The sequence below is a fragment of the Macaca thibetana genome, chromosome X (genome assembly GCF_024542745.1).
Source record: "Macaca thibetana thibetana isolate TM-01 chromosome X, ASM2454274v1, whole genome shotgun sequence".
NCBI classification, from domain to species: domain Eukaryota; kingdom Metazoa; phylum Chordata; class Mammalia; order Primates; family Cercopithecidae; genus Macaca; species Macaca thibetana.
This window is the reverse complement of record NC_065598.1, coordinates 130,461,104-130,481,204: the sequence shown is the minus strand read 5'-3', so window position 1 is coordinate 130,481,204 and position 20,101 is coordinate 130,461,104. Positions and strand designations below refer to the sequence as shown.

Here is a 20,101-nt window from a genome sequence, read left to right as displayed (position 1 = left end):
ACTCAGGAGAAAAACTATATGGGTACAAATCTTTGCTCCTCCAGGTGTGTGACCTTGGGCAAGTTTCTTCACTGCTCTGAGCCCAAGTTTCCTCATGTTTATAAAGAATGATAATGTAAGTTTCTGTTTTAGGGTCATGGCATTACATTATTTAGTACATGTAACGTGCTTAGAGCAGTACCTGACACAAAGTAAGTTCTCAATAAATATGTTATTTTTTTCTCCTTCCTTGTTTGCTTAACCATCAATGTATGTTGATATTTTTAAACCCCTTTTAATTACCATTTACTTGCTATTATTTCTTGACTTCCATTCCTTCCTTGTGGGTTTCTCGTTCTTATTGCTAACATACATATTTTCAGTAATTGTTTCAGCAAGAGTTGATGGATAGTAAAATGTCCAAGTTCTTCTATGTGTCCGAAGGTGTTCATTTCACATTTTTTCATAAGTTCTAGGCTTATGGATTTCTTGTCATGCTTTGAAGACATTGTGACACATGGAAAATCGAGACTAAGTAACCATCCCAGTCCCCTAATGTACCTTCCTGGACTTCACAGTCAGAAAAGTCCAAATCTGTATTTCTCAGATTACCCTGTAGTAGGAGGTTCTGAATATGAATGATATCCCACCAGTTAGGTACTCTTGGGTGAGACTGAAATGATGGATGGGAAGCAGCAGCCACCTTCCTGCTTCTTTGGGTCTTTCTGCTTGTGAACACAGTCATGCAGACTTTATGTTTTCCTGCTTCAGTGTTCCTTTGTGTTGTAACTAGCTTCATGGTGTCAAAAGGTGGTTGTGATATGACAGCAGATTTCTGATCTCTGAATCACAGCTACAGGAATGTCTTCTTGAAGTTAATAGCTTCAGTGTTGGGCTCCCAATTTCCTACCATCTGAATTGAGTACAAGTGTTACCTACCTTAATGAGCCAGTTCTGCTGTGGTACCCTGAGAGTGTTTTTAGAGGCCCAACCTACCTTTCTCTCTTTCCGCCTTGAAATAATTTTGTAAGGACCTGGTCCATGGTTCAATTGAACTTCTGTTTAAAACAGCTACAGTGAGTTCTGTTTCCTGCAACTGAACCCTTACTGATGCATTGTCTTCTGGCACCCATTGTTGTGGATGATGCTTGCTTTTCTTTTTATGGATAATGTGTCTTTCCTCTCTAGTGACTTTTAGGATATTTCCTTTGTCTTCAGTGTTGTTTAATTTAACTGAAGGGGCCCAGCGGTATATTTTGTGTATATACATATCCTACTCACCACTTGAGGTTTTGTTTTTGTTTTTGTTTTTGTTTGTTTGTTTTTTTGGCATATTGGTACAAATCCAGACCCTGCACTGAGCACAGTGCAGAATTAGGAATTGAGAGTCTAGATGTTTCACTTCATTTCAAACCATGGTTTAAGCAGGGGACTCATTTTCAGGAGAGACCTGAGGTGGATAGATCAAGATATTCTAGTTTTCATTCATGATGGAAACATTTTCCTACCACCTAGACCCATACAGAACACCTAGTTCTGGCTCCCTATCACATGCAGTACCTACCCACAGTTTAGCTCTCTTTCCTAGCTTCTCAGACCTGTTTCCCTTGCTAGCTTCCAAGGGCTATGAAGCTTCAGGTCCCATTTACTGCTCTGCATTCCTTCTGCTTCTGGGTCTTAGAGGTTTCTTGTTACACTTTTGAGAATGGCTACTATTTTTAAAATATTTTTAAAATATGCTATCCATCATTATGGTGTGTTTGGGAAAGAAGGTGGGGAAGCAGTGGATTAGGGTGGTGTTCTTTCAAGTTAGTTCAAACTGACATCCTCACCTGAAGTTGCTACCCATCACTGAATGATAAAAGGCATATCTCGTTTCCTTTTTTTAAAAAAAAAAAAAATTACTCTCTATAGTTGAAAACAGAAGGACAACTAAGCAATAGGCCTATGAAAATATTTAATCCTCATTATGTATTCAAAGGAATACAAAATAAAAGATCAAAATAAACTATTTTAACCTATCAAACTGAGAGACTGACAAACCCGTTGTGAGACTCAGGGATAGGTAAAGTAGAGTAGAAGGAAAGGATCAAGTTCTCTCTCCTAGGAAAAAGAGTTAGCTCTAGCCTTAAAATAGAGATGGTCAAGAAGGAAATATGCATTTATAGCCATACCACCCTGAATGTGCCCAATCTCGTCTGATCTTGGAAGCCAAGCAGGGTTGGGGCTGGTTAGTGCTTGAAGGGGAAACTGCCAGGAATACCAGGTGCTGTAGTTTTTTTTTTTTTTTTAAGGGAAACATTTTAGAAAAGTGATGGGTTAAATATATTGATCTTGAAGGAAGGGAAATACACCCAGTTTGAGGTAATGAAAGGTAGTAATAAGTTTTTTAATCTATTGAATCAGAATCGCCACCATTGTCTCAAAAAACTCTCATCCTGACTGGAGTGAGTAGTGTAACTTGGTATCCCAACTCTGGAGAGTATCAAAAGCCCTAAGCCATGCATACCCTTTGGTGTACTTTCTAGGAATATGTATCAAGGAATTGATCATGACTGTGCCACAGCATTTATCCACAACGACATCTGTCACTGTATCACTTATAAAAACAAGGAAAAACAACAATAAAAAGCAAACCAACCCCCACCAAAATAAATGACAACAAAGAAAAACAACCAAAGGGCTCTGGGGGATACATGATGAAACCTTCATACAAAAGAGATACTAGGTAACTTTGGATGTAGGAAAATGCATAATAACATGGTAAGACAAACATAAAATAGTGGAATCAGATTTCAAAGTAGTATGTTTGTAGTTTTACATACATAAAAGATGCACACGAAGTGAAAATTCGTCCAAAACCCAGCAATTTCCCTTGGGAGTAGGGTGGGTAGGAGTAGGATGGGATTTTGCATGCTCTTCATATTTCCCATTTCTCAATGTATTTGCTCTGCTGCCCCTGGAACTTCCCGCTTACTTAGCTGCCCTCTTGCCCTCTCTTGACTCAGTCTCTTAGGTCCCAGTCAATCTCTAGAGGTGGAATGGAAGAAAGACAGGTGGACCCATCTCAGGGTGGCCCCAGCTGCTCCCACTGGGGAGCTCCATTTGGAGAAGGCTCCCAGGTCTACCCCTCATCCAAGCCCTGGATTTCTTCTGGACCCCACCCAGAAAGGACAGGGTCATCTTCCATCTTTGCTATTCCATTCCACCGTTCTTCCAGCCCAATTCCCTGCCTCTCCAGGGGGCATTGGTAGCTCAGGAAAAGAGCTTCTTCTTGGGGTTCTATTTCAGACTTGGTTACTGTCTTTGGTTCCTCTGTAAAATGGAGATAACGGTTAGGTAGTTGTGGGATTATGATGAGATTAGGAATGCAAAGCACCTAGAATGGTGCCTGGCACATGACAGGCTCTCATCAGAGGTCGGTTCCCTTCACTTGGTTCCTTTTCCCCACAGTAACAAGGCTGCTCCAGGTGAGACCTGATGACAATGAACAGACATTGTATTCACTGCTTACAAGCATCCCAACAGAGCCTTACTAAAAACTCCAGGTTGTGCTGTTTGCCTGGCACCACACAGTAGTAAGTGGAAGAGCTGGGCTCAGGGCTCAGGTCTCCTGGGGTCCCATCGGAGCAGAACTGGCCTTCCTGCCTTCTTTTCCTCTGTAGCAGGGATGGGAGGGGTGGTCCTCCCTCTTCAAGAGGCCTTGGAGTCAGGCTCTGGGGGGATCATTTCCCATCTTGGTTTGCCAAGTCATGTGATCCATGGAGTGGGGATGAAGAGGACCATCTAGACAAAGGGGAGGGAAGCTTAAGGACTGGGGTCCATTTCTCCTGTGGTGGCAGATGCCATAGGGCATTAGCACCAGTGCTTTTGGACGACTCCTCCTTGTCAGGGTGCTCTGACCCCTGGGTAGCCCTTGGCAACGGGAGTGCCCCCAGGGCCTCTAAACCCAGGCTACTCCTGAATCTGAGCATAGCCCTGTGTCCTCAGGATGCCTCCCCACCGGGGCCCTGTGGGGCTTCCTCTAATACTACCCTCCGCCCTCCCTCCCCCGCCTTCTGCCTGTTTGCCAACGCTTATAGCAGCCACTAGGAAGCGCTCTCCGGTGGGAGCCACTAGGAAAGGGGGCTCTGATGGGCCAGAGTTTGCCTCCAACATTGGGAAAGGGAAGCAGGCTTCCAGGGCCAGGTCCTTTATCTTCTCCAAGATTCTGAAGTAACCTTGCTGGTAGGGAGGCAGTGGGAGGTGGCCTCAGGCAAGGAGAGGAGTCTCAGTGCTACACAAAATGACCTGCGTCATTTCAGTTCACTTCACCTTAGTCCACCCTCAGGATTCTACTGACTTAGACACTTTTGATCACCAGACGCTAAAATGGAAGGGGACTTATGTTTTGGATCGTTTGAACAAAGGTTGTCAACAGGACAAGCAGCTACCTCTCGGGGCCAGGATAGGCTGCTGCCTGCTTCTCATGGGGCAGTGGCCCGGGTCAAGTCGGGTCTCAGCACAGCCTCTGAACAGGAAACATGGTCCCCGCCACAGCCTGCTACAGCCTCCCCCAGCCCTAGCCTCCAGAGGCTTCTCCCTGCCAGCTCATGGCCATGGGAGCCGGTGACCTCACCATGGGGCCTCTCTCCACCCAGGGCCACTGCATCACCCCCACCAGACACGGGAGGCCTCCAGTTGGGATTTTAGTGTATTAAACCAAGGACTTTTTTTTTTCTTTTTTAACTTAGAGAAAACAAGAAGACATGACAACACCAGAAACAAGAACATGTCTCAGGCCAGCCTGTGCTGACCAGTACACAGTGAATCACGCACAGAAAAGTATGTCATTCCAGTCGGTGTCTAGAAGCTCCACTGCCTGGAAAACAGACTGCAAATAAATAAAGTGCATGGAGACCCCATCACGCAGCAAGGGCCCCATCGGGGAGAGAAGAGGTGGGGAGGGGAGGTGGAGAAGCAGCAGGCGGGGCTACTACTTCAGGCAGCAGGGGTGAAAAAGCAGGGACAGGAGCAGATGCTGAGGGCTTGGCCCTGCCCCTCCCCAGCCAGCCCCTCTAGGCCAATACAGCCACACCAGGAGCCACCGGGGGTGGGCGGACATGGACTTCCGTGCCCCTCTTATGGGGTGGGGCTCCTTGCAGTCAGGGGTCTCTTAGGGTAGGGACCCCTGCAGCTCTGATGCACATTTCTCCCAGTAGGGAAGCAGGTTCCAGGGTCCCAGGCCGAGCCCCTTGCATGGGGAGGGCTCAGTCACCCCCCACACTCCCACACATGCAATCAGCAAAGAGCTTTCCTCCATCCTTCCTGGCTGGCCCAGGAAGAGGGTGGAGCTGGGGATCCAGTCACCCAGAGGGTGACACCAGGGTTTGAAAGGGCCACATCTGTGCATCAGACAAAAGGAAGCTCCTCACTCCTCTTCTCCTCCAGCCCTGTGTCACTCTTGTCCTATAGAGGCTGCCCCCAAAGATCTGTTGGGGGGACCAGCAGGCTGACAGGCCCCTGGAGGTGGTCCAGGGTGGACAGGGTTGGGGTAGATGAGAGGGGCCAGCAGGGTCAGGGGTTCCCATGAAACTTGGGACAAGGAGGCACGTCATCAGGCCTTGGATGTGGAAGACTGCAAGGGGCACAAGGCAGCCACTGTCCAGCCTCTTCTGGGGTGAGGCAGGAGGACAGCTTCATGCAGGACCTGAGTCCAGTGGGCAGCTGAGGAGGGTACATGGTAGGTGGCTGGGCCACTCTGCCCCTGGAGCTGGCCAGACTGCTGCAGTTTTCAGTCCCAGGAACTGAGAACGTGGCCCTCGGGGTACCAGTGCAAGAGATGGTGAAATGGGGAAAGAGGGTGAGGGCGAGGGTCTCTTCCTGGCTCCCCTCTGGGCTGCTCCTGACCATTGTACACCGGCTAGCAGCACACCCGGGGGCCCCCAGGACCAATCCAAGCCGTGAGATGAGATTCTCCTGTGTGGTCCTGGGGATGGGGGGTCGAACTTGAGGAGAGAGAATTGGGGTCATGCCATGGGTCTCAGCCCCAGCACACCCCAAGTTTATCCTTTCACCCTCCTGGTTATGTGTGTCTCCAGGAGCCACAACACCAAGATCACCCCCACTTGCCCACCAAACTGGGAGGCTTGTGCCACTGCACTGCTGAGGAGCCCTTGGTGAAGCTCCAGGTGGGGTGGGGAAGTTAGGCTGTTGGGGAGAGCTTGGCTCCCCAAGGGTCCTGGGGCCCATCTCTTCTGTCTCCTATCTCAGCTGTCTGTCCTCCTGATCTTCCCTGTGACCTTCGGTACTGCTCCAAAGAAAGTGAGATCCCCAGATTCCATACCCCTAGGCCCCTTTCTCCCTTGGTGCCCCAGGAGCCCTATGCTTCCCTCTCTACTTCCCCTTCCCTCCTCCCACCATGCCAGGTCTTGGAGAAGACTGGGGAGGGGTGTGGGGGCCTGCAGGCCCAGGGGCACATGCAGTTCCTCCTCCTCCTATCTGCGTGTCAAGGGTAAACCCCCCCCCGAAGCCTCAGTTTCCTCTGTCATTAGAAGGGGGAAATACACCTCTCACAGTGCTGCCAGCAGATCTCAGTTCCCAGGGAACTCAGACCTTCCTTCCCAAGCCAGGACTCGATCCCTGGGCACCCCCACCCCGTGAGCCTTTGTCCATGCTGTGCCTCTACTAGGAAGGCCCTTCTCCTGTTCACGTCCTTCACGCTGCCTCTGCCCAGGCAAGTCCAGGGCCAGAGGTGCCCCCAGGCAGGGATGAGACTCTTGGCAAGGCCAAAGAAGGGGCAGGTCACCGCCTACAAACGCCAATGCCTGAAAGAGAAAAAAAGAGATGGGGACCTCAGTTGCCTGGCCACCAGACACGTCCTTGCTTCCCCCAGGAATGGCCTCCTCTGCAAGCCTCTTCTCCATCTGCTCTGCCCACCCCAGGCTGAGAGCTGCTGTGTGCTCAGGGAGGTCTCTTTTTCCCAGATCACTTCAGTACACAGTAGGCTTCTAGAGGCCGTCTGGGGCTGGAGGATGCGACTCTGGCCCTGGGAGGGCCTTGCTAGCTAGGGGCCTTAGGGAGCATGGGCTGACATGGCGGAGGAGCAAGACTGTGGGGGAGGGGACGGTAGGAATGCGTCTCTCCCACTCTTCCCTGTCTCCAAATACAGGGCTTGCGGGGTGCCCTCAGGTAGGGGCAGGAGAACATGAGGGACAGCAGGAGCAGGCAGAGACCAGTCCCCTGGCCCCAAAGACAGGGCAGGAGGCAGTTTTGCCAAGGGCTGTGCAGGAGCTGCAGAGAGTCCCAGGGCTGAGGGCTGAGAACAGACCAGACACAGGGCTCAGCCTAGAAGAGAACGGTCCTCCCTATGCCCACAGACTGCTGGGGAAGAGAAGGGTGGGGGCATCGTTGCTCCTCTAGGGCCTGCCCGGGGCCGCCCCCAGCCCATTACCCTCCATTCCTCAGGGTTCAGGGGACACCCTGGGGGCCTCTGTGGAAAGGGAGGCAGGCACTGGGACGTGGGCGGGAGGGGTCCGCCCCTCACCCTATCCAGCAATCATGACTGGGGAGGAGGGGAGAGCCTGCGGCTGCTTTTCCTTTCCTCAGCTGCGCTCCACAGCTCTTTGGGCTGGTTTGCCCCGGTGCCTTCCATATTTATATTTCTCCCTGACCACCAAGGCGCCCTGACATCTGGAGGGCAGAACCACCGCCCCTCCCCCATTCCAACCTGTCGCCTCCTACCTTTCTGCTCGGGGCCTGGAAAGTCAAGTCGCCGCAGCAGAATTCCCTCCTTCTGGTTTCCCCCTCTTTGGCCAATGTGAGGCAACAGGTAGGCCGAGCCCAGGTAGTTTCTGGAGCCCGATGCCCGTTCAGTGCGTTTCTGCGCGATCCGGGCTCCCCAGGCTGAGACAGCGGCTGGGGCCAGGGCTGGGCGGTCCTGCCCGGACGGCGTAGGTCTAGAGTGCAGGGGCCCGAGCCGCCCCGCCTCCACCCCTCGCCGCGGCCCAGCTGTCCTTCATGCCGGCGACCCGGCCGGGGGCGGGCGGGGACACGGGCGTCCCTCCAGCCGGGCCTCCGCCACCGCCGCCGGTGCTCACTCGATCCGCACCTGCAGGCGGACGTTGAGCATCACCGAGGCCACGATGTAGAAGTAGGGGAAGTTCATGCGCAGCCGCCAGGCCAGGTCGAAGAAGGTGAGCAGCGTGCGCGTGAGCCCCTTGCAGAAGGCGCCGTAGGAGCCTCGGGCCGCCGCTGAGCGCGACAGCCGCACCGCCAGGCCAGACAGGGCGGCCGCCGCCGCTGCCGCAGACAGAGCCGCCGACGCCGCCATGGGCCCGGGCCCCGCGCAGGCCCCGCCGACCGACTGACCCGCACGAGCGCTAGCCTCAGGGCGCCGGGACCCAAGCACTAGCGCACCCCACGGGTCGCCCGGAGCCCCGTCCGCCCCGCCCCCGCGCCCGCTCCCGCGCCCCGCCCTCGTGTTCCCCAGGCGGAGCTGGGCTCAGGCTGCCGCTGCCTCGGCCCCTCCTCCACGATCCCGCACAGCTCCGCCCCCTCCACACCTCCTCACTGTGGGCCGCCCCCGCCCCCGCCATAGCTCCGCTGCGGGCGTAGCCACACCCGCAAGCGGGAGCCGCAGAGAGACCGTCAGCGTCGCGACCCCGCCTACTAGACAGGCCCCGCAGGCTCAGCTCCTCCCACTGCCCGGTCCCGCCCACACGGCCCCGCTTCTTTCCGGGCACCTCCCGAGGCTGGAGTGGATTGAAGGGTGGAGCTGCCAGGGATCGCTTTGATACCATTTCCCAGGGTGGAGCGGGAGTGGAGGAGGACAATCTGGACCGCTACGCTGATTCTGTACAGAAAGCACATGTAGAAGCCTCTGCCTGTTCATATCACTTCCCTTCTCCCACGGTCTCCCCTGAAAACTGATCAGCCAAGCCATTGTACCTTTAATCAGCATGGTGCAGTAACTCTGCGCTACAGAGTGCCATCAAGCCCACACGCGTGCATTTTTCCCTTTCTGGTATATTTGCTGGTCACGTATATCTCTTTATTGGCGAATTTCCCCATTGTCCTTCCCTTTCCAAGCACTCTTAATCCATTGTTTGCCCCGGTGGTTGCACAAGGTCGTCTCGGGTTTTCATTTGCTCTTGTTTATGGCCTTTTTGTTTGTTTGTTGCCGGTGTGCTTAAAAGCCCTTTCGTGGTTTCATTCAATCCTTGTTAAAGGTAACCCAATCAAAACCCAGTAGCGTTTTTTCAGACTGTTTTAATGAAGTGGGGAAATGCTCGCACTTCGTTATGGTCATGACTTTTGAAAAACTGTCAGCAAGAAGTAGGTTCACCCGACCCCATCCCAGTTTTCACAACAAAGGTTGACGTGGGTATTTAAGAACTCTCAAAATACCTGTTCACCGTCACGCCTGATCATCTCTGTGGTATCCCACTAACTGTTTAAGGAACGCAGCGGATCCATATGCACTGATTGGGCAATTGTCCTACCTACATGGTCGAGTTAAAAAAAAAAAAAAAAAAAAAAAAAAGCCAGTTCTAGAGTCACTAGGTTATTGTGTGGACATCACGATTTTATCAACAACACAACACATCCATGCATGGGTATACATGCATCAAAAAAATGCTGGGGCAGGAGGCCGGGCATGGTTTTTCTTTTCTTTTTCTGTTTTCTAGTCTTTTTTTTTTTTTTGAGGCTAAGCCTCACTCTGTCTTCCAGGCTGATGATCTCAGCTCGCTGCTATCTCTTCCTCCCAGGTTCAAGCGATTCTCTTGCCTCAGCCTCCTGAGTAGCTGGGACTATAGGCGCGGGACGCCACGCCTGGCTAATTTTTGTATTTTTAGTAGAGACGGGGTTTCACCATGTTGGCCAAGCTGGTCTGGAACTCCTGACCTCAGGTAATCCACTTGCCTCGGCCTCCCAAATTGCTGAGATTATAGACGTGAGCCACTGCGCCCCGGCCGGGTGCGGTATTTCATGCCTGCAATCTCGGCATTTTGGGAGGCCGAGATGGGAGGATCACTTAAGGCTGGGCCTAGACAACATAGCAAGGTCCTCGTCTCTACAAAAAATAAAATATATTAGTGGGGTGTGGTAGCATATGCCTCTAGTCCCAGCTACTCAGGAGGCTGAGGTGGGAGGATCGCTTGAGCCCAGGAGTTCGTTATTACTGTAAGCTATGATCCTGCCACTCTACGATGGGGTGAGATGGAATGAGACTGCCTCTACTACAAAAAGGAAAAAGCCAGGGCAGATATATCAAATTGCTTCATATTGTTCTGGTTAAGACAATGGGAGACTTAAACTTTTTACTCCGCTGTATATGTATGTATATCCAAATGTATGTCTATACATATTCCTTGTATAATACAATGAAAAAAATTAGTAATATTTGAAAAAGAAAGGGCCACAGAAATATAGACTTAAGCCACATAGAAACCCATTCATTTGCAGACCCTATTGCTTCCAGCCATTTCTGAAACCTCTCCTTGGCCTCATCTCGTTTACTTTTTAACATTTTGTTTGTAAATAATTATAGACTCACAGGAAATTTCAAAAATAATACCAAAAAAGACCTTGTGCCTTTTATCCAGCTTGCCTCAACAGTAACATTTTTTGTTGATGTAATATAATATCAAAATCAGGAATTGAAATTGATACATTACTGTTCAGCAGACTACAGGCCTGATTTCGCTTGGAATATTTTTTTAAACCTTCATTAACGTGTGGGTGTGCACATGTATAGTCCTAACAATTTTACGCCATCTAAAGATTTGTGTAACCACAACTACAATGAAGATACAAAAATATTCCATTTCCCCCCAAAAAAAAACCTCCTTTGGCTTACCTCTTTGCACTCACTTTCAGCCACTCTGCACATATTATGTTAGATTTATTTCATCCTCTTTGGAGTGACTGCTAGTGGTATTGTGAATTTGATTACATGTCAAACATTTGGTTTCCATGTGTTCATTGTTAATTTATAGAACTGCAACTAATATTTTAATTACATTATTAATCTTGAGATAATTGTAGATTTACATGCAGTTTTAGGAAAAAATACAGAGATCCCATGTTCCCTTTAACCAGTCCCACTGGTTAATATCTTTCAAAACTATAGTACAGTAACATAACCAGGATATTGATATTGACACAATCCATCTATCCTATTCAGAATTCCCTCAAGCTGCCCTTTTTTGACCAAATCTGCTTCCATCCCGCTCTCCCTCCTTAATGACTGGCAACCACTAATGTGTTGTCTATTTCTGTAATTTTATCATTTCAAGAATGTTAAACAAATGGAACCATATAGCATTGCAACCTTTGGGAATTGACTTTTTTCACTCAATACCATTCTCTAGAGAGTCATCCAAGTTGTAGGGGGTGTGAAGTGTCAATAGTTCTTGATTTCTTTTTGCTGCTGAGTAGTACTGCTTGGTATGGTTGTACCACCGTTTGTCTAAACATTCACTCAGGGTATTCCCAGTTTTGGCTATTAGAAATAAAGCTGCTATGAATACTAATTTACAGCTTATTGTGTGAAGATAAATGTCCATTTCTCTGGGATAAGTGTCTAAGTGTGATTTGCTAGGTCATAAAGTGCATGTTAGGTTTCGTAAGACTCTACCAAACTGTTTCCTGAGTGTCTCTAGCATTTTATATTCCCACCAGTAATTTATGAGTATGTTGATTTTCTGCATCCTTGCCAGCATTTGATGTTATCACTATTTTTTATTTTAAACATTTTGATAGGCATATAGTGATATCTGATTAGGCAAATACCAATAATGAGGGTGAAAAATCATTTTATGTGCTTATTTTCTATCTGTATATCCTTTTTGGTAAAGTGTTTTTTGCCGTTTTCTAGTTGGACTGTTTTCTACAGTTAAATCTCAAGACTTCTTTATATTTTCTAGATACGAGTCCTTTAACAGATATGTGGTCTGTAAATATTTTCCTCCCATTCTGTAGTTTGTCCTTTCATTCTGTTATTAAGGGCATTATCTGAGCAAAAGGTTTAAATTTTGATGAAATACAGTTTATTGGTCCTTCTTATTTATGGATCATGGTTTTGATGTCATGTGTAAGAACTCTTTACCAAGCCTTAGGTCCTAAAGATTTTCTCCTGTGTTTTCTTTTTGAAGTTTTATAGTTTTATATTTCACATTTAAATTTGTGCCCCCCTTTGAGTTAACTTTGGTATGATATTTGAGGTTTAGGTCCAGGTTCAATTTTTGTTTATGAATGTCTAATTGTTAGAGCGCAATTTGTTGAAAAGGGTATCCTTCCTCTACTGAACTTTTTTTTCATCTTTGTCAAAAATCAGACTTGGGTCTCTTTCTGTGTCCTCTATTCTGTTGTATTGGCCTACGTGTCTATTCTTTATACAGTACTACACTGTCTTTATTATTGTTTGGATATAGTACCTGTTAATATGGGAGTATTAGTCCATTCACATAATGCTATAAAGAAATACCTGAGACTGGGTAATTTATAAAGAAAAGAGGTTTAATTGGCTCACGGTTCTGTAGGCTGTGCAAGAAGCATAGCAGCTTCTGTTTCTGGGGAGGCCTCAGGAAGCTTACAATCATGGCAGAAGGCAAAGGGGGAGCAGGCACATCACATGGGTGGAGCAGGAGAAAGAGAGAGAACAGGTTGGGGGGTGCCACACACTTTTAAACAAGCAGATCTTGTGTGAACTCACTCACTATGATGACAACAGCACCAAGGGGATGGTACTAAACCATTTATGAGAAACTGACCCCATGATCCAATCACCTCCCACCAGGCCCCACATCCAAGATTGGGGATTACAATTTTACATGAGTTTTGGGTGACGATACACATCCAGACCATATCAATGGGGTAGCATGACTTTTCTCTGTTTTTTGAACGTTTCTTTAGCTACTCTAGGGCTTGTGCCTGTCCATATACATTTTAGAATAAACTTGTCTATGGGTACAAAAAGTCTTGCTGAAAATTGTGTTAAATTTACAGACCAATTTAGGGGAAAATTGACATAATTTCTGTGTGAATTCTTCAAACCCATGAACACAGTATGTTTCTTCATTTATTTAGATACTCTTTATTTCATCAAAACTGTAGAATATTCAGCATTCAGATCCTATATATTTTTGTTAAATATACTCCTAAGAACTCACTTTCTTTGAAGCAATTATACATGATTTTATGTTTCTAATTTCAGTTTCCACATGCTTGTTCGTTGTTAGTATGTAGAAATATGATAATTTTTTTGTGTGTTCATCTTGTATCCTGCAACCTAGCTGAACTTTTTTTCTTATTTCTTGTGAGACAGGAATAATGCGGTGTGGTTGCAGAAGAATAGAAAATTCCAGACAGCAGTTTCAGATGACTAGCAAAAGAAACTGTTGAAATAGCAGCAGAAGCTAGGTGTTGGGAGCAGGCTCCCCAAAATCTGGCCATAAACTGGCCCCATAACTGGCCATAAACAAAATCTCTGCGGCACTGTAACATGTTCATAATGGCCCTAACGCCCAAGCTGGAAGGTTGTGGGTTTACGGGAATGAGGGCGAGGAACACCTGGCCCGCCCAGGGCGGAAAACCGCTTAAAGGCATTCTTAAGCCACAAACAATAGCATGAGTGATTTGTGCCTTAAGGACATGCTCCTGCTGCAGTTAACTAGCCCAACCTATTCCTTTAATTCGGCCCATCCCTTTATTTCCCATAGGGGATACTTTTAGTTAATTTAATATCTATAGAAACAATGCTAATGACTGGTTTGCTGTTAATAAATTTGTGGGTAAATCTCTGTTCAGGACTCTTAGCTCTGGAGGCTGTGAGACCCCTGATTTCCCACTTCACACCTCTATATTTCTGTGTGTGTGTCTTTAATTCCTCTAGCGCCGCTGGGTTAGGGTCTCCCCGACCGAGCTGGTCTCGGCAGCTAGGGGCTGATAAGAACCTAAAAACCAGGGTATGGACCAAGCTGGATAAGATCAACTGGACACAACATGGTGCTGGATTTGACCTAGGTGTTACCTAGGACGCCATTATACCCTCATTAACATAGTAAATCACACACCCACTAGCACCAGGACAGTTCCAGGAACACCCATATTTGGTGTAAAAATGGGTGGTGCCACAGGTCTAAGAAATCTCTAACCTTTTCTAGGAATCTTTGTGAATATTCCACCCCTTGATTAAAGAAACCTGCAAAGGTAGAAGCCCCAAATTCCATTGCATGACTCACTCTGAGTATGCCTGCACTCGCCTTTCTTGAGTGTGTACTTTTGCTTTGCAATAAATCACTGTACTTTCCACTCTTTTCTGACTTATCCTTGCATTCCTTCTCGCAATGGTGTCAAGAGCCTGGACACTAGCTGGGGTTGAAGTCTAACCAGTGTTTGGGGACCTCCCCCAGCCCACCAGTATCACTTGGAGTCTTTTTGTCAATTCCTTGGAATTTTCTAACTAGATAATCATGTCATCTGCAAATTGGGACACTTTTATTCCTTCTTTCCCAATCCTTATTTCCTTTCCTTGTGTTATTGCAGTGGATAGAATTTCCAGTACTACGTTGAAAAAGAGTGGTGAAAAGCTAACATCACTGCCTTGTTTGAGATCTTGGGGGAAAGCATTCAGTCTTTCACCACTAGATACAATGTTAACTGTAGGGAGTTTTGTTTGTTTTTTTGAAAAAAAAAGTTTCTCAGTTGTCTCATTTTTTGTTTCCTTTATTTAAAAAATTTAGAATTGTGGTAAAATACACATAACACAAAATTGATCACGTTAACTGTTTTTAAGTGTTCAGTAGTGTTAAGAACATTCACATTGTTCTGCACCCAATCAAAATAGCTCTTTTTATCTTGCAAAACTGAAACTCTATACCCATTAAATTACAACTCCCCATTTCCTCCTGCCCTTATCCTCTGAAAACCGCTATTCGACTATGTGTCTCAATGAATTTGACTACTCTAGACACCTCATATAAGTGGAATCATACAATATTTGTCTTTTTGTAGTTGGCTTATTCGTACAAAATAAAATTAAGTGTAGTCCTCAGAAAACATATTTTTTTATAAGAAGCATAAAACCATGCTTGAAAATGAATAAATCTTTGAAATGTCGTAAAAATTCGAAGTGAGGTTCTTATAGCATAGAGTTGGGTTATTTTTTTAATCCACTGTCAATTTCTGTCTTTTCATTGCTATTCTTATATTATTTACATTTAAAGTAAGTATATTGATATGCTGGGGCTTAAGTTTGCTATTTTATTATTTGCTTTCTGTTTGTTCACTTTGTTTCTTATCCCTCTGTTTCTCTTTTCTTGCCTTCCTGTAGGATATTTGAACATTTTGTAAAAATTCCATTTTGATTTATATGTAGTGTTTTTTTTCCTTTTTTGTACTATAATATTTATTTTTATTTTTTGTACTGGTATAAATATATATAAAGTTCAGTAAAGGTAACTTTTCATTGTCTCTATTTCTTCTGTGGTCATTGTAGTCATTTGTTTCATTTCTATTTATTTATTTACTTATTATACTTTAAGTTCTGGGATACATGTGCAGAATGTGCACATTTGTTACATAGGTATACATGTGCCATGGTGATTTGCTGCATCCATCAAACCATCACCTACATTAGATATTTCTCCTAATGTTATCCCTCCCCTAACCCCCTATCCCCTGACAAGCCCCAGTGTGTGATGTTCCCCTCCCTGTGTCCATGTGTTCTCATTGTTCAACTCCCACCTATGAGTGAGAATATGCAGTGTTTGCTTTTCTGTTCTTGTGTTACTTGGCTGAGAATGATGGTTCATTAATGTCCCTGCAAAGGACATGAACTCATCCTTTCTTATGGCTGCATAGGATTCCATAGTGTAAATGTGCCTCATTTTCTTTACCCAGTCTATCATTGATGGGCATTTGGGTTGGTTCCAAGTCTTTGCTATTGTGAACAGTGCTGCAATAAACATACATGTGCATGTGTCTCTATAGTAGAATGATTTACTTATATACCCAATAATGGGATTGCTGGGTTAAATGGTATTTCTGGTTCTGGATCCTTGAGGAATTGCCACACTGTCTTCCACAAGGAATGAACTAATTTACACTCCCACTAACAGTGTAAAAGTGTCCTTATTTCTCCATATCCTCTCCAGTATCTGTTGTTTCCTGACTTTTTAATGATCGCCATTCTAACTGGTGTGAGATGGTATCTCATTGTGGTTTTGATTTGCATTTCTGTAATGATCAGTGATGATGAGCTTTTTTTTATATGTTTGTTGGCTGCATAAATGTCTTCTTTTGAGAAGTGTCTGTTCATATCCTTTGTCCACTTTTTGATGGAGTTGTTTGTTTGTTTGTTTTCTTGTAAATTTAAGTTCCTTGTAGATTCTGGATATTAGCCCTTTGTCAGATGGATAGATTGCAAAAATTTTCTCCCATTTTGTAGGTTTCCTGTTCACTCTAATCATAGCTTCTTTTGCTGTGCAGAAGCTCTTTAGTTTAATTAGATCCCATTTGTCAACTTTGGCTTTTGTTGCCATTGCTTTATATGTAGTGTTTTTTAATATAGTTCTTTATATTATTATCTTTTGTTGGCTACTCTATGTATTACAATATACATTACACATCACAATCTCCTGGCATCAACATTTAAACCACTTTGAGTGAAGTGGAAAAATTTAACTTCCATTTAGCTTTCTTCACCCTCCTTCCATCTACATATAAATAGCTTAAGCATTTCCTCTATGTACATTGAACCTGCCTTAGCTAATGTTGTAAGTTTTGCTTTAACCATCAAACATGATCTTAAAAACTCATGAGGAGAAAGTTATCCTGTTATGTTTACCCCCGCTTTTACTCATTCCATTATTCTTTCTTCCTTCCTGAAGTTCCAACCTCCTGTGTTATCATTTTCTTTCTGTTTAGATAATTTCCTTTAACCATTATTTAAGGGCTGCTAATCACCAGTTCTCTTAGGTTTTATTAATCTGAGAATGTCTTTATTTCCTCTGTATTCCTGAAGGATATATTTGCTAGATATAGAATAAGTGGTTGACAATGGATGGGAAAGTGGAGGGCTGCCTAGTTCTTGTCTGCAACTGAACCACCTCCTTCAATTTCCTTGGTGCCAGATGGGAGTGACACTTGGGTGAATGGAAAAGCTGAATGCCAACTAACTAGCTCTCCCTTGGACTTTCTCATCTCCCTCTTTGGTGATGATTTGTGGAAGAAGTCCCGCTCCCTCTAGACCTTGTTGACACAACTCCAGAAGAGTGCTGCTTGTTTCTATTGGGTAGGGGGTTGGAGTGGAAGATTGGATTCCTGGTGCAGTCATCAGAGACATCAGAGCACCACCACTTACTTCCACATGGGAGGTAGGGGACTGAATATTAGCTGCCCACTCAGCCCTACTGAAACTGCACAGAGGAGTGGGTCACTTTGACTGAAGTGAGGTGGGTTTGTCAAAAAGATGTTCTGCTCTGTTAAACCACCATTTCCTCTAAAACCTTTGGCTAGAGGAAATAAACTTTTCTTGGAGGTTTTCTTTGTTGGCAGTTCTTGGTTGCTGGCTTCTCCAGTGCCCAATCAAGGATATATGAGAGGCGAAAAGAACATTCAGAGGACCAGGAACAGTGGCTCATGCCTGTAATACCAGCACTTTGGGAGGCTGAGGCGTGTGGATCACTTGAGCCCAGGAGTTGGGCAAATTGCTTGAGCCTAGGAGTTGAAGACCAGCCTGGGCAACATGGCAAAATCCCATCGCTATGAAAAATACAAAAATTATCTGGGCACGGTGGCTGTATTAGTTCATTTTCACTCTGCTGATAAAGACATACCTGAGTCTGGGTAATTTATAAAGGAAAGAAGTTTAATGGACTCACATTTCCACGTGGCTGGGGAGGCCTCACAGTCATGGCAGAAGGCAAAAGTCATGTTTTATATGGTGGCAGGCGAGACAGAATGAGAGCAGGCTGGGTGCGGTGGCTCAGGCCTGTAAGCCCAGCACTTTGGGAGGCTGAGGTGGGTGGATCATGAGGTCAGGAGATCGAGACCATCCTGGCTAATATGGTGAAACCCTGTCTCTACTAAAAATACAAAAAAATTAGCTGGGCATGGTGGTGGGCACCTGTAGTCCCAGCAACTCGGGAGGCTGAGGCAGGAGAATGGCGTGAACCCGGGAGGCAGAGCTTGCAGTGAGCCGAGATAGCACCACTGGACTCCAGCAAGGGCAACAGAGTGAGACTCCGTCTCAAAAAAAAAAGAGAGAGAGAGAATGAGAGTCAAGCAAAAGGGGAAACCCCATATAAAACCACCAGATCTCATGAGACTTACTCACTACCATGAGAACAGGATGGGGAAATGTAGGGAAAAGAAAGAAAATCAGACTGTTGCTGTGTCTGTGTAGAAAGGGAAGACATAAGAAATTCCATTTTGACCTGTACTTTGAAAAATTGTTTTGCTGAGATGCTGTTAATTTGTAACTTTGCCCCAGTCACTTTGCCCCAGCCACTTTGCCCCAACCTTGTGTTCGCAGAAACGTGTGTTGTATGGAATCAAGGTTTAAGGGATCTAGAGCTGTGCAGGATGTGCCTTGTTAACAAAATGTTTACAAGCAGCATGCTTGGTTAAAGTCATCGCCATTCTCTACTCTCAATAAACCAGGGGCACAATGCACTGCTAAAAGCCGCAGGGACTTCTGTCCTGGAAAGTCAGGTATTGTCCAAAGTTTCTCCCCATGCGATAGTCTGAAATATGGCCTTGTGAAATGAGAAAGACCTGATCGTCCCCCAGCCCGACACCCGTAAAGGGTCTGTACTGAGGTGGATTAGTAATAGAGGAAAGCCACTTGCAGTTGAGATAGAGGAAGGTCACTGTCTCCTGCCTGCCCTTGGGAACTAAATGTCTTGGTATAAAACCCAATTGTACATTTGTTCAGTTCTGAGATAGGAGAAAAACTGCCCTATGGCAGGAGGCGAGACATGTTGGCAGCAATGCTGCTTTGTTATTCTTTACTCCACTGAGATGTTTGGGTGGAGAGAAGCATAAATCTGGCCTACGTGCACATCCAGGCATAGTACCTCCCCTTGAACTTAATTATGACATAGATTCTTTTGCTCACATGTTTTCTTGCTGACCCTATTATCACCCTGCTCTCCTACCACATTCCTCTTGCTGAGATAATGAAAATAATAATCAATAAAAACTAAGGGAACTCAGAGACTGGTGCCGGTGCAGGTCCTTGGTATACTGAGTGCCAGTCTCCTGGGCCCACTGTTGTTTCTCTATACTTTGTCTCTGTGTCTTATTTCTTTTCTCAGTCTCTCATCCCACCTGATGAGATATACCCACAAGTGTGGAGGGGCAGGCTACCCCTTCAGGGGAAACTGCCCCCATGATTCAATTATCTTCCACTGGGTTCCTCCCACAACATATGGAAATTAGGGGAGCTACATTTCAAGATGAGATTTGGGTGAGGACACAGCCAAACCATATCAGTGGCATGTGCCTGTAGTCCCGGCTACTTGGGAGGCTGAGGTGGGAGGATCACTTGAGCCCAGGAGGGAAGGTTGCAGTGAGCCAACATTGTGCCACTGCACTCCAGCCTGGGTGACAGAGTGAGACCTTGTCTCAGAAAAGAACACCCAGGTAACTCACTGCTACCATGTCTTTCCTCAAGTCCCAAGGTCCATAGGCAATCCTTACTTCCAACTGTTATGAAAAACTTTAGACATATGACATTTAACAGAGTTTATTTGAGCAAAAAATGATTTATGAATTGAGCAGCACTTAGAACCAGAAAAGGTTCAAAGAGCTCTGCCCAGCAATGTGAGCAGCAGGTTTTTAAGAGCCTGATCACTGACTCAAAGTAGAGAAATCACCTGATTGGCTATACAGTTAGGTATTTGTCTTATTTGAGTATGGGCTGATGAGAAGTCTCTAATTACATAGCCAATCAGCTGGTTGGCTGTTTGTGATTCGCTGAGGCTTGTTTTTCTTTTAAGTCAGTTAGAAGAAATGTTTCTAAGTCCCAGTTTGCTTACATAAGAGCTCTGGTTACAGAGACAACTTCAGGCTAGTGGCATCCTGCTTATTTTGCTTTAACACATCTTTCAAAGTTTCCCTATGCTTGTGGTAT

The 20,101-nt window shown here is 45.9% G+C and overlaps 1 protein-coding gene and 1 pseudogene across 1 annotated transcript; one reads left to right on the top strand and one right to left on the bottom strand.

Annotated features, from left to right (window-relative positions):
- Positions 1-1,868: 1,868 nt before the first annotated feature.
- SMIM10L2A (small integral membrane protein 10 like 2A) lies at positions 1,869-8,542 on the bottom strand. Its single transcript, XM_050776741.1, has 2 exons — positions 7,702-8,542; positions 1,869-6,785 (listed from the first exon to the last, which is right to left on the bottom strand). Exon 1 carries the CDS (start codon positions 8,288-8,290, stop codon positions 8,054-8,056), a length of 237 nt encoding a protein of 78 aa, XP_050632698.1. The 5' UTR covers positions 8,291-8,542; the 3' UTR covers positions 1,869-6,785; positions 7,702-8,053.
- LOC126946960 (uncharacterized) lies at positions 2,140-2,257 on the top strand (annotated as a pseudogene).
- Positions 8,543-20,101: the final 11,559 nt, after the last annotated feature.

Excerpts from the sequence above, each read along its gene's own strand:
- SMIM10L2A (XM_050776741.1), bottom strand. The coding sequence starts at position 8,290 with ATGGCGGCGTCGGCGGCTCTGTCTGCGGCAGCGGCGGCGGCCGCCCTG.